Consider the following 12,790-nt stretch of genomic DNA (forward strand, 5'->3'; position numbering starts at 1 on the left):
ATTGCTATGCTAAGTGGTTGCTTAGGTGTTGCTAAGTGGTTGCTAGGGCAGTTGCTGTGGTCTCACAGGTGGCTGCTATAATATGCTATGTGGCATCCTATTGCCGCACAAGTCAACACAGGGGCATAGACTGACTCCATCGCCAACTAGTGCTTTGTTGGTGTAATTGCAGAGTAATGCAGACATACCAACGCACAGGCATAAACACTCACAATGACATAGGCCACATGCAGAGGCCAAGTGGTTGCTACGTAGAAACCACACGTCCAATCAAAAAGCTGTTTACTATGCTTTGCAATGCGCAGCCATTATTTAGCTTTCAATGCTTTCCCATAATATTGGCCCTTTAATACAGGATTAAGGTGAAAGCCGGCATCTACTCGGACAGCTGGAGAATCCGACAGTCCTGACTTTTCCTGTTGATCAGTGACACGGTAGGAAATGATGCAATACTTCGGAGGTCTGGCCAAGACCTATGACATCAGCTAGACAACAATATGCTGGTTAATAATGAGCTGATATATTCCAGTTTTGTCCAGCGATGGAAAGCGAGACGTCCTGGATAGGGAATTTAAAAGGGATTTGGACGTATTACAAGGATCCTTTGTTGAGCTGCTGTAGAAGCTTTTCCATAGCAGACGTTTAAGGAACAGACGAGAACTTATTCCCCATCAGTAATGAGTGAGATGGGGATGACATCAAATGAGTGCCTGAAAATGTGCGTGTGGGTGTGTGTGAGAGGGGTGAGAGCAGCACAGCTGTGAGGCTAAAGCGGTTTTTGGGTAATCCAGACACTCAAATCCGAGAATCCCACCAAAACGCAGCACAATTCCCTACCAAAACAAACAGTGTGGGATGGGGCATGTATGTGTGTGTGTGTGTGTGTGTCTGTGAGAGGCAGACAGCTGCAACCCCTGCAAAAATTGATCCGTAAGAGACAGATAATCGGTATGTAACGCACATGGCCTCGGATATTGGATAAAACGTCATCGCTGAAATGAGCGAGTTACTTAAACACAGACGCTCGCCGTGATCAAGCAGTGTGGGAAATTGCACAGCTGTAGCACAAACACACACAATATGAATCTGAAAGATTCTGATTGTCAGTGTGTGCTGTGCTGTTGTGTGGTCTCCAGGCCTCAACAAACAGGACTCAACACATGACCATTATAAGAAATCCAGGGCGTTAATCAATGCGGCCCCCCTGAAAATCGACAAGTCGAATCAGCAGTTGGAGACTCTGCAGTTGAGATTCTTTGCGTCCCAAAGGTGTTTGGTTTTTAACCAGCCTTTGGTTTGAGATTCCTGGCCTCAAGATCAGATCAGACAGGTTTAAGACCATCAGTGTGTGTGTGTGTGTGTGTGTGTGTGTGTGTGTGTGTGTGTGTAGTCACAAGGTCAATATACAGTCATACATACTTGTCCTGTTTCCCTGGTAACTGTAGCTGGATACGACAGCGGTCTGCAGCCCTGATCTCCTCCTCTTTCTTAAGGATGAGACGCTGAAGGCCTGAGACCCAGTCTTGTGCTACTGTCCCATTCACGTTCTACCATACACAGACACACAGACAGAGATACATAACATAACTTTTTTTTTATGAGTTCATAATAGTTATCGTGACTGATCTTCTAAACGTTGACATTTCTAAGGTGTTTAATATGCAAATAAGCCTAACACAATCATCTGCTGTGGACATCCTGAGCAGTCACATGATGTTTAAATGTCTGGCTCATACTGTCTATATAAATATATAAGAACACATTCATTCAGGGTGGTTTGGGGTGGTCCCCACAACTGTGGTGACTGGAATCAGATGCTTGTAGAGTTTAATGCCCCTGAAAGCTCCCTCACAGAAAGCTGGTTATAAACATATCACATTAGATGCTGATAGGCGAGTTGGAGCGGTCACGAACCCTTGTTTCCGCCATCACCACTGTACAGAGTAGGCAACATTTTCTTAACTGAACCATTTCAGATAAACTTTGTTTGGAGTTTATTAACATCCCAACACTAGGATTAAGGATGGTCAGTGGAATTCCTCTAAAATCCCATCCTTTCCTTTAATTAATTTCAGCATTTAGACATTTCCTCTTCAGTAGCATTTTATCTAAATACCAAAAGGAGGCTAATCCAGGCCCAAAAACTAATAATTCCAACTGTCTGGATGGCTCTGCTGCAGCGGCTGCAAATCCAGACGGTTGGAACACAATCCTGGGCTGGATTTTTACTTTCTGGACTTGGATTTGCCACCGCTGCTAAACACACTAAATCGTTTTGGACAGCAACCTCTATTAAAACGCATGCACTGTATATCTGACCTGGTAGTTGCCCTTAAGGCTGCCGATCATGGTGGAGATCTGATTGACCAGGCCAAGATCGTGGATGAGGTTCTGCAGGTCCTGGTAAAGCTGGCCCGGGCCCACATACAGTTTATCTGTAAAAGAGATACAGGCTTGAATGAAGGTGCGCTTTGGGATATTAACACAACCAGAATAGGCTGCTTATCTCAACATCTGACGTGGATTAGCACCATTACTGACTTCAGAACAGCCGTTCCCAACTGGAACAAAAGGAGCAGTTTTATCTGGCTTCAGATATACAAGAAATCTCGATTTCTATTCAGAGTGAACTGTTGACACGTTCCACAGCTACACTCTCAAACATAATGGTGCTCCAATGGGCTCTTCAAGCAATGCAATAAAGTCCAGTTCTTCAAATTCTAGTTTCTAGTCCTGGACGTTTGTTCTTGCTGGAAATGAAGGGAACAGTTAATGTATTTGATTGGACATGTAGTTTCACACCTACCAAGGATTACAAAGTTTAGGACTGGATTTAAAGTCCAGATTTGAGAAGCTTTGCTAGAGAACCATTTTTGAGAATTTCTGAAAAAAAAAAAAAAAAAAAAAATTGGTTGAGTTGGTTGTAGCTCCTCCATCCCCCTGAAAACTACACCTATGATTCTATAACATCACATATTCTGTAACCTCAATCTCATATACTGAAATGATTGCGCTTCAGTCGTTGATTTCTGTGGACTTTCACTGGGTAAAACCGTGCAAATTTGGCGAGGTGTCCATCCCAAGACAAAGGACTGCTTTATGTGGGTTCTTTTCTCTCCCAAACGTGAGAGTGTGAGGATTCAGTTGGCTGCTGGCTACCGTGTCGTCTTTTCTCCCTGACCGAACAGCAGTAAATCGTCTCAAACTGTGACTTTACTGCAGAAACACTGGTCAGTTTGTCTCCTTAAGCGGACAAGCACAAACCCACACACGCTCCTATTCCACATGTCGGCCAAAAGTCTGCGAGCAACAGTAAGCTACAGTAACGTGCCTGTTAACCGTACAAAAGAGGTTCAACTATAGAGCAAATATCAGGCCCCATCCTTCAATACGCTGCTTTCCTAAGGTCACGAGAACCCGCCCCTTTTATATATCCACCTATTCAGCCTACACCAGCTTAGCCCCACCCTTTCTCACTGATGTTATATGGTGTGTTTCAGCCAGGACAGCCAAATACAGGGCAGTCAATTATAATAGATCATGAGAATAGGACAATGAGAGTTCAATGTAAAAATGAACTGACGAGTTTTATTGTAGTTTAAGCAGATCCACCTGATTTCCCCATCCAGATGCTCCAGATGGCTACAGGTGTGTTCAGTTTAGTGTATGAAGAATTTAAGCACCTGGGAACCTAAATCTCCAGCTCCTCAGGCCCCACCAGTGTAAATGTACAAAGTATGCCTTAATGAACATCTTCCCAAAATATAACAAAGTCTGTAGTATTATATAAAAACATCTGCACATGAAAATGTGTTCCCAGAGACTTTTAAAAGAATTAAAACCTGCTCAGTTATCAGCAAAGTGTATAGAGTTTGTATAACTAATAAAAAATAAAAGGTCATTAATATACTAATTCATTTGTACAATTTAAATGTTAAAAATTTAAATAAAATACTTTTATTGATTTTTTTTATTTAATAAAAAGAATCTAGATGCTCTCAGTGATTACTTAAGTAATCAGTAATCATTAATAACATTAGTAACATTGATTAATTAAACCAAAATGACCCCCCCCCCCCCCACACACACACACACACAATGTTAGAAATCTGAATATATCAAAAAATTAAAATTGTTATTTTAGTAATAAAATACTTTGGGTTGAGTGTAACAATAATGTTAATAATAATAATAATAATAATAATGCTAAACCGCTGCTGTGTTTCACACATGCTCTTATTAAAAAGCTCCTCAGAACCGCCTAGGGTTCCAGAAAACAGCAAACATGGTTAAGGTGGCATTTGGCGAGGCTGTGATCACTTCTGCATGGTTGCTCTGGAGAGGGCTTTAAAAGCTGGCAGCATTTCCCTGACTACTGAATCAGTGCCTCTCCATTTCACTCAGACAGCGCTAACAACGGCTAGCCTAGCACACACTGTCCTCTCTCTTCATCAACACTGCCTCTGATTATGAGGGCTGCTGCACGAGAGTGTTTGTCACTGACTAATGAATCAGACTCTCTTTATATCCTGCATATTCGATTCATTCAGAGTGAATGGTTTACTTTATGGAGCTAAATGAAAGACAGATATATCCTTCACTTTTAAGTACTACACCATACACAGACAGTCATTTCAGAATTTTATCACCCCATTTCAACACCACGTCGGTCAGTGTCACTGCAGTGCTGGGAATGACCCACCAAACAAATACTACCTACTGTGTGGTGATGCTGTGGGGTCCAGACCATTGGAAAACAAAAAGGGTAAAAGGAAATGTATATATTATATTTAAATTTATTTGATGTCAGATCAAAAGCTTGTATCTCCAAAACGGCAACTTTACATAAGAAGGAAAAAACCTTCTCAACTTTCAATGGAAGTCAATGTAGAAAGATAAATTTTTCATTTTGGAGCATTTCCATTGGTCAGATTCACATAATATTAAAAAGTGGAAAACTGCAAAAATGAAAATGCAAGGTTTTTGCATAACGGCAATGATATATAACAAAATATAAAAATATAACATTTATTTTGTATTTGCATATGACTGCAGCTACAGGTGTAATGTGGTTATATGGTAATCACATTGGCTTTATTTTGAAAACAATGATTGCGTGTGTATTCGTGCGCCTGTGTGTGTGTGTGTGTGTGTGTGTGCGCCTATATACCAGAATGTGACACAGAAAGTGTCTGAACAGAGGATACAGAGAAACGTTGTGTGTGACCGTCGGGTTTGTTTGAGTGTGTGTGTTTATATACAGATTTTTTTTATGTGTGTATGTTGTGTGTGGTCTCTAATGAGGACAGTAAAAAGCACTGTCCACTGCATGGCGGGAAGGACAGCAACAAATTACCCCAACAATACAGTGTCCAGTCAGACAGCAGTATCAGACAGAGTCAAGCAGCAAAATACAAATAGCTAAAGTTCCCATTCATTATACATGAGACGCCTCTTTTCACTCTCCAGATACCACCCACAGTCAGCTACACGGATAGCCCCACTGTGCTGGATGTCAACCAGGCACTCAGTACCGCTTATAAGGTCAAGGGTCCCATCAGTGTGTGTGTTTTTTTTTGTTGTTTTTTTTTTCCAACCCATGCCCTTTATTTCCTTGACTGGCTGCAAGTTACACGCTATACTACACTCAGCAGCAGACACCCCAGCTTCTCTCCGCTCCCTTACACCGGAATATGCATTATACTCCATTATAATCTCCCTGATTTATTACAAATTTATAGAAACGCCTGTTCAATTTTACAAGAACGAGGAGGGCGGAGGAAACCCACACTAAAACAGATGTGCATGCAGATGTTAAATCTGATACAAATTAAAAAGCCTTAGAAACGACAGTCTATACAAGTATACTGCAACTTCCCTAATGGCCATTAATGACCAAGTGATATGAGAACGTTGTGATGGACAGGATGGGAGGTAAAAAGAGGGAGATGTACTGAGGGACAGGAGGTGGAATCTGGCTGTGGGAAAGCGCTTGGATCTCCGTCTCTACTCTACACTCAAAGCGGCGCGAAGCCCCTCCTTCCCACCCAAAACCAATTCACAAAGCCCCTGTGTTTCGTAACCATGGCGACGGCTCAGGCCTTCTTTGAGCCTAGACTGAGGTTCGTCTTTTTTTTCTCCGCTTGTCTTTTTCTCGTAGCTCTTTTAACTCTGCAATACTTCACAGAGCCGCGCCAAGCCCTGCCTGCACCCCAGAGGGACACCTCATCATCCGCTAAAACTGCAGATACACTATACGGACAAAAGTATTGGGACTCCCATTCACTGTTTCTTTCTGAAGCCAAGGGTATTAATAAAGAAAGAAAAAAAAGGTTACATTGCATTCAGCGACAAGTGAGACGTTACAGAGACGTTACATCATAAACTCGTCCCAAAAGTCCTGGATGGAGCCTCACCACCATCATTCCAGAAAACACGTTTCTTCCACTGCTCTACAGCTCAATGCCGGAGGGCTTTATACCCCTCTAGCCCACACCTGACATTAGGCATCACGGTGCCAATAGGCTCATGTTTATTTATCTGCTCTGGAGAGTTGGCAGTACTTCCCTACAGGGGCTAGTCAAGCTGTGTGTGTGCGCAAATGCACATCTGTGTCAGCAATGGGTGCACCTTAAAGTACCTGAATGCATTCATTAAAAAGGGTGTCCACAAACTTTTGGACATAGAGTATCTCAAGGCCTGCATTTCCCAGGAAGATGGCTTTCCTCTCTTTACAGTCTAGGAGTGAGCGTCAGCTTTATAGGTTCCCTCCATGCCAAAGACGTGAGGGGAGGAGAGCTGGTGAGATGAAAGCTAGAAAGCTTGTCATGACTAAGCAGATTGAGGAACGACGGCTGCATTACGCAACTCGAACCCACCAGGCGCCGATTTAAAGACAATAAGACAGATCATCTAAGGTGAGGTAAGGACTAATGCGCTGCCACTACGGCCAGGGGGTTGTGAGTGTGAATCCTGACTCATGCCGGTTAGCCTTCAGCACCGTGCACTCTCCGGGTGGGTAGATGGCGCTCTCTCTCCACTCATCACTCTTAAGCGATGTTGGCCGGCACAGGCGTCTGTCAGTGTCTGCGGTGGGGTGAAGCTCAAAACCTGACGCTTTCCTCCTGGCATGATGGCTGCCTGGCGATGCTGCAAGAGGTGATGGCTGGTTTTGAATGTATCAGAAGAGACGTGCAGTAAGTACCTTATCCTGCTAGCGTTGGGAGCATAGCTAGTGCTAGGGGGAGCTACGAACAGGTGGGTCAATAGGCAGAACCAAATCAGTAGAAAAGGGTAGCCCTTTTGTAGCCCAACTGCTTGCATATATCCATGTATCCCTCCACCAGACATTCAACGTGGCATTTCTAAGTAATGTCATGTAACAGATTTCTATTATGGAGCTTTTAGAGGCATTAAAGGTCTGGAGGCATTTCAGCGGCTCCATTCACCACCACTGTGTAGTAGTGACACAGTCTCTCTCTAGATTGCATTTCACACTAGATCATTTGGGACGACTGTGTTCACTTTATAATCGTCAGATTATGCAGACTTTTGGAAAATTAGTGGAGTTCCCCTTTAAGTCTACACAGCAGAGCATTTCGTAATGAAGGAGCTCATTAAATTGGACTGCAGCACGCCCTGCTTGCAGTGTATGAGTAATCCACAGTGAAATGCGGAGTGAAGACACAGCCTTCGCCTACACTTCTGCTCTACAATTCTGCTTCTCCCTCTCTCTCTCTCTCTCTCTCTCTCTCTGTGTGTGCCCCCTATTCTCTCGCTCACTTCAAACTTCTTCCTTTTAACCGTTACTCAGTTCCTCATCTTTCTCTCTCGACCTCTACCCACTCCTCCCACCTTCTCTCTTACTCTCACTTGTTCTGCAGTACTGAATGTCTACTCTCAGAGCAGGGGTGGGCAATTCCGGCCCGATTCCTGCACAGCTCTGTGCTTTTCCTGCTCAAGCACTCCTGATTCAACTCACCTGTCATATCTGCCAGGTCTAGTAGGTCTGTTAGAGCAGGGAAAGACCTGGGATCTGACCGTTGGCAATCCTGCACAGATCTGCACAGATCATGCAAGCGGCAGCACCGTATTGCCAGGTCAGTCAATACTCAGTCAACACCTCACAATCGTTCCAGCAGTGCTCTGAAGACGTGGGCAGTAGAGAAGCAAGCTGAATGCGCAGATGGTGGAGCTCAAGGTCCACTGAAGGAACAAGTTTCACACAGACACTCCATAATTTCCCAGAACCTCTATGCAGATCACATGATCTATACATTCTGGCTCTACATAAACACATCTCTAGAAGCTCTAACCACTAAATTAGCATTAAGTGTAGAGCATAATTCACATAGCAGCACCAAGCAACTGACCAGTATCCTCGATATGCTTAGCATTTTATCACGATCACAAAATGTATCACAATACAAAAAAATATCGACATATCATCCAGCTCTACATTAGAAGCTAAAAGAGCGGCGCTAGCCTGTACAGCGGCGCTAGCTGGTACATCAGCAGTAGCTGGCAGAGCAAAACTAGCTTGAAGGTGAGCTCTAATTGGTAGAGCACCACTAGCAGGTAGAGCTACCATCTGTGTGAAAAAAACTACTAACTGGTAGAGCAGGACTAGTTGACAGGTCAGCACTAGCTGGTAGATCAGCTCTTAACTAGTAAATTAGCAGTATTCAGTAGAACATCAATTTCTAGCTCATACACCAGCACTAATGAGTAGCTTCAACAACATTAGCAGGTAGAGCAGCACTAACTGGTAGCGTATTACTTGGGTGATAATGAACTAGCCCTGCTGAACTAGCCCTTAAGGTTAGTTAGATCAGCACCAACTGGTAAAGAGGCTAGAAGCTTTGCACTGATATAGGCCATACGACCGCGTGATGAAATCTTTGTGGGTTAGTGGGTCAGAAGAAGAGAGCGCCTGGAGCACAGATAGCACAGATCTCATTTCCTGCTGGAGACCCAGAGCAAAATATATCCACTCTGAATGGGAATGAGAATTCACACTGGTACGGCATAAACACTGAATAATGAATAATAGCGATGATATGAGGGAGGTAGATGGGGTGTGCAGAAGGACTTCCAGTGTTCGAGGTGGTACTGGACTGAACCAGGCTTGTGAAGCACTGCTCTGTAGTACTGTAATTATGTGCTGAAAGACTGCTGCCTGTTGTCCTTGCTTTTCCAGTCCATAAACATCAAAACCGCCTGGTGCACGGAAACCTTTTCAGCGCTTTCGCAAGCCTTCGCGAGGACTGTTTCGGCCTGAACGTTCCAGCATAGCTTACAGCACAATGTAAACTTACTCCTGAGGCATATCCAGTGATCTACCTATGAAACAGGAAATGAAAGCCAGTGACACGAACGAACGAAATGCAGAACAGATGTTTGGGAGTCAGGGAGTGAACAGCAGATAATTCTGCTACTACAGGCATGGTCCGTCTACCTACAGTCCAGCAGACCCTCAGGATAGACAGTTGAGAGTGAAATACAGAATTTTAGCAATATTTACACTATAATCAGAAACCATCACCAAAAAACTCAGCTTGAAGTTCCAACACACCAAACTTTGCAGTTACTTTTGTCCATATAGTGTACTCTCACACTGGTGACGTAACTGGAAGCTGTGTTCACTCTTTGGGAATTATGCTCAGGACACTGTGCATTGACACCACTAAACTTCTGAAATGAATAAATACAAAGTTATGAAGAATATCGGTTTCTAGGTAAATAGCAATAAGACTTTAATGCTTCTTAAAAGGACAAAAACTTTCCATAGGGGGGCTCCTGAATCGCCCAGCCATCCAAGTGCTGGCCCCATCATATGGAGATTGAAGGTTTAATCCGAGTGATGCCTCGGCCATCCGTGGTCATTAGTCGTGAGAGCATAACTGGTCTCTACAGGTGGGTGCTAGCTGTGACATAACTGAGTGTGCTTGTGTTCAAATGAACCCAAAGTTTGCATCCTGTGGGCGCGTTCCAGACTGCTCGGGTTATCAGGCATGGGTGTGTACAAGGTCCAATAAGGCACTATATACTATACCATACCATACCACTAATACTATATATATATATATATATATACATAGTGATTAAATGTGTGTTTTCAAACTGATGTGATAGTGTGCCTCTCTTCCATGTTTAGAACCACACTGTGAAAAGCAGAAGTGGGGGAACTAGAATTGGCTACCCCACTTCTGAATTGGTTCCAGGAATAAAAAAAACAAAAACAAACAACAACCAAAAAAAACTGATTTGCCATTTGTCACTCTGTCGCTGTGTTGCTTGCCGCTTGTCGCTACATCATGGCGACACATTATGCACTTCCATAGGAAATGACTGATTGTTTGGCTGGCTCTTAGCTTACTGGGCCAGTGGTGGTTAGAGCGCCAGGCTATTGATAACAGGGTTGTGAGTTCGATACCCGGGCTCGGCAAGCTGCCACTGTTGGGCCCTTGCAAAGCCCCGGGCGCTGGAGTTGGCTGCCCCTAGTTCACTAGTGTGTGTGAGTGCGTGTGAGTGTGTGTGTGTGTGTTCGCTACCACAGATGAGTTAAATGCGGAGGACACATTTCGCTGTGCAGTGCACACTGTACAGTGACAAATACGTGCACCTTTACCTTTAGTGGGTGGGAATTTAAAATGTCTAGATTGGGTTTTAGGGTCAAATTTGACTATTTACATTCACATCTGAGCTTGTGTGTGTGTGTGTGTGTGTGTGTGTGTGTGTGTGTGTGTGTGTGCTTATTGTGCTGACGTACTTGGCTTTGCGTTGATGACAACCTTTTCTCCAGAGTGGGGGGTGGGGAATCGAGCAGAGTCTCCAATCTCTTCTGAGGAGCCGAACTCCACCAGCTCCACCAGGCTGAGAGGAACGCTCCACTTCAACAGAAAGTGCTGGCCTGAAGGAACTCCTCCACTTACAACCCCACCTACAACTTCCTGAGGAGAGCTAGAGAGAGAGAGGTGGAAGACTGAGTCTCAAGGTGAAAATCTATGCGGCACTGCCAGTGGACTACTGGAAAGAAATGGGGGTGTTCTTAAACTTTTGACTTGTAGAGTACTAAAAGGGAACATGGTCAGGTTGTGTTGAGATAAATAATAAAGGCTGCACTTGGAAATATGATTGACATCAGTATGCTGTTATTCCATTATTATGGAAAAGAGGTGGTGTCCCGCTTAACGTGTCATAGGAGACATGCTAGGAGGGTGCTAGTCCTAACCCATTTGGGGGAGGGGGGGGTTCAAAATGGGCTAAAATTAGAATAATAAATAAATAAATAAATAAATGCAACACACACTCTCTCACAGCCTTTGAGCAAGGTCAATGGCACTTGGCAGCAAAGACAGAATCGACTGCAGTGAACTCCAGTTCTGCTCTGACTCTGCAGTAAGGAAGTGTCATTAAATCCATTAATGAGGAACTGATAGCTCCAGGATTAGATCAGAGGTTCCCAACGCAGTAGGTCTATATGTCAAGGGTGTGTGTTGTTTTTTTTGCAGTCACAAGGACTCCTGACTAGGCTTTAAGTGACAACACTGAAGCACAGTCAGCCTGCAGATGTGGAGCAAGGCCTGCTGAGGTGGGGAAAATTATATGTGGGCAAGTGTGTCTGCTTGTGTGTGTGTGTGTGTGTGTGTGTGTGTGTGTGTGTGTGTGTGTGTGTGTGAGATGATTTCTCTTACCGCAGGTTGGGCGTGGCACACATGAGCACATCGTTGAGAAGGAACAGCCGCCGTTCTTTAGTCTTGATGATCTCACCACGATCGTTATACACCGTCTCGACCACGTCGTCCGAGCGGATCAGATACCTGCTGCCACTGCTTAGGAGCTGGGATGTGAGAGAGAAAGAGAGCGAGCGCACGAGTAAATGCCAGTTCAGCAGGTGCAAATTTAAATGGGCTCTAGTATTAAAAATTGCACAGAAGCAGGCAGGTGCTAGCTGGGTGCCAGGCTAAAAGCTAACCCTATTGCTAGGCTATGGAGTTGTGGGCCATCGCTGTGCCATAAACCACACAATAAATGCAGAGCCCTCTGTAAAAGCAACATCAGTGTGGTACCTTTATTCTGAGGTAGGGGTGGGCCAATATGACAATGATATTTTATTGTTATTTGTTACCGTAATACACAATATGCTTTTTGAGCATATCGATCGAGAACATCGGCATGGCTTAAAAACCACTGACCAATTGACCACATTTCATTACAGAATAACTAATTAGTGCAGTTTAATTGGATTCAGCAGAATTTGAATTTGAGAAATCACTGTCCTCAGTAAGGGAGGGTATTTGAATAGCAGTTTTTTTTTTAAGGGTGCAGATTTCAGGCCAGAGGCAGTGTAACGTAATGCAGAAGCACAGATGTTTTGGTCATAAGAGAAAGAGACACACACACACACACACACACACACACACACACACACACACACACACACACACACACACACAAGCTGATAAATGTCTGAATACCAGACTCCCCCAGGGAGAAACTCGCTCAAATATGTGCAGCATCCCTACAGCAGACACAGCAGCCAGCACATACAGCCCCGCTAAACACACCAACATACCGGCAGATTAGAACAGCCCTGCACTGGGGCTCTTAATGCTGCTCTCTGGCTTGTGTGTCAGATGCTGAACCCTGGTTAATTAGAGAAATTAATTAGAGCAGTAGAGAGCTGAGCCAGACTCTTTACGGGCTTTCTGTGCTGCTGGGATTACGCCTTGCCAAACTGCAATCTGGACATCAGCAAGACACGCATTTGGACAAAGTTACACATAAA

At 44.1% G+C, this 12,790-nt stretch overlaps 1 protein-coding gene across 7 annotated transcripts in view; it reads right to left on the reverse strand.

Annotated features, from left to right (window-relative positions):
• The window catches only part of arhgef10 (Rho guanine nucleotide exchange factor (GEF) 10), a 99,136-nt gene that overhangs the window by 35,807 nt on the left and 50,539 nt on the right, over positions 1 to 12,790 (reverse strand). For all 7 annotated transcript variants that reach the window (XM_072690039.1, XM_072690041.1, XM_072690040.1 and 4 more), the window contains 4 exons: positions 11,697 to 11,842; positions 10,772 to 10,962; positions 2,320 to 2,435; positions 1,420 to 1,547 (listed from right to left, as the gene is read on the reverse strand). In XM_072690039.1, coding sequence (XP_072546140.1) covers positions 1,420 to 1,547; positions 2,320 to 2,435; positions 10,772 to 10,962; positions 11,697 to 11,842 — 581 coding nt within the window. The remainder of the gene's footprint in view (positions 1 to 1,419; positions 1,548 to 2,319; positions 2,436 to 10,771; positions 10,963 to 11,696; positions 11,843 to 12,790) is intronic.

The sequence above is a fragment of the Salminus brasiliensis genome, chromosome 10 (assembly GCF_030463535.1).
Source record: "Salminus brasiliensis chromosome 10, fSalBra1.hap2, whole genome shotgun sequence".
In the NCBI taxonomy this organism is placed as follows: domain Eukaryota; kingdom Metazoa; phylum Chordata; class Actinopteri; order Characiformes; family Bryconidae; genus Salminus; species Salminus brasiliensis.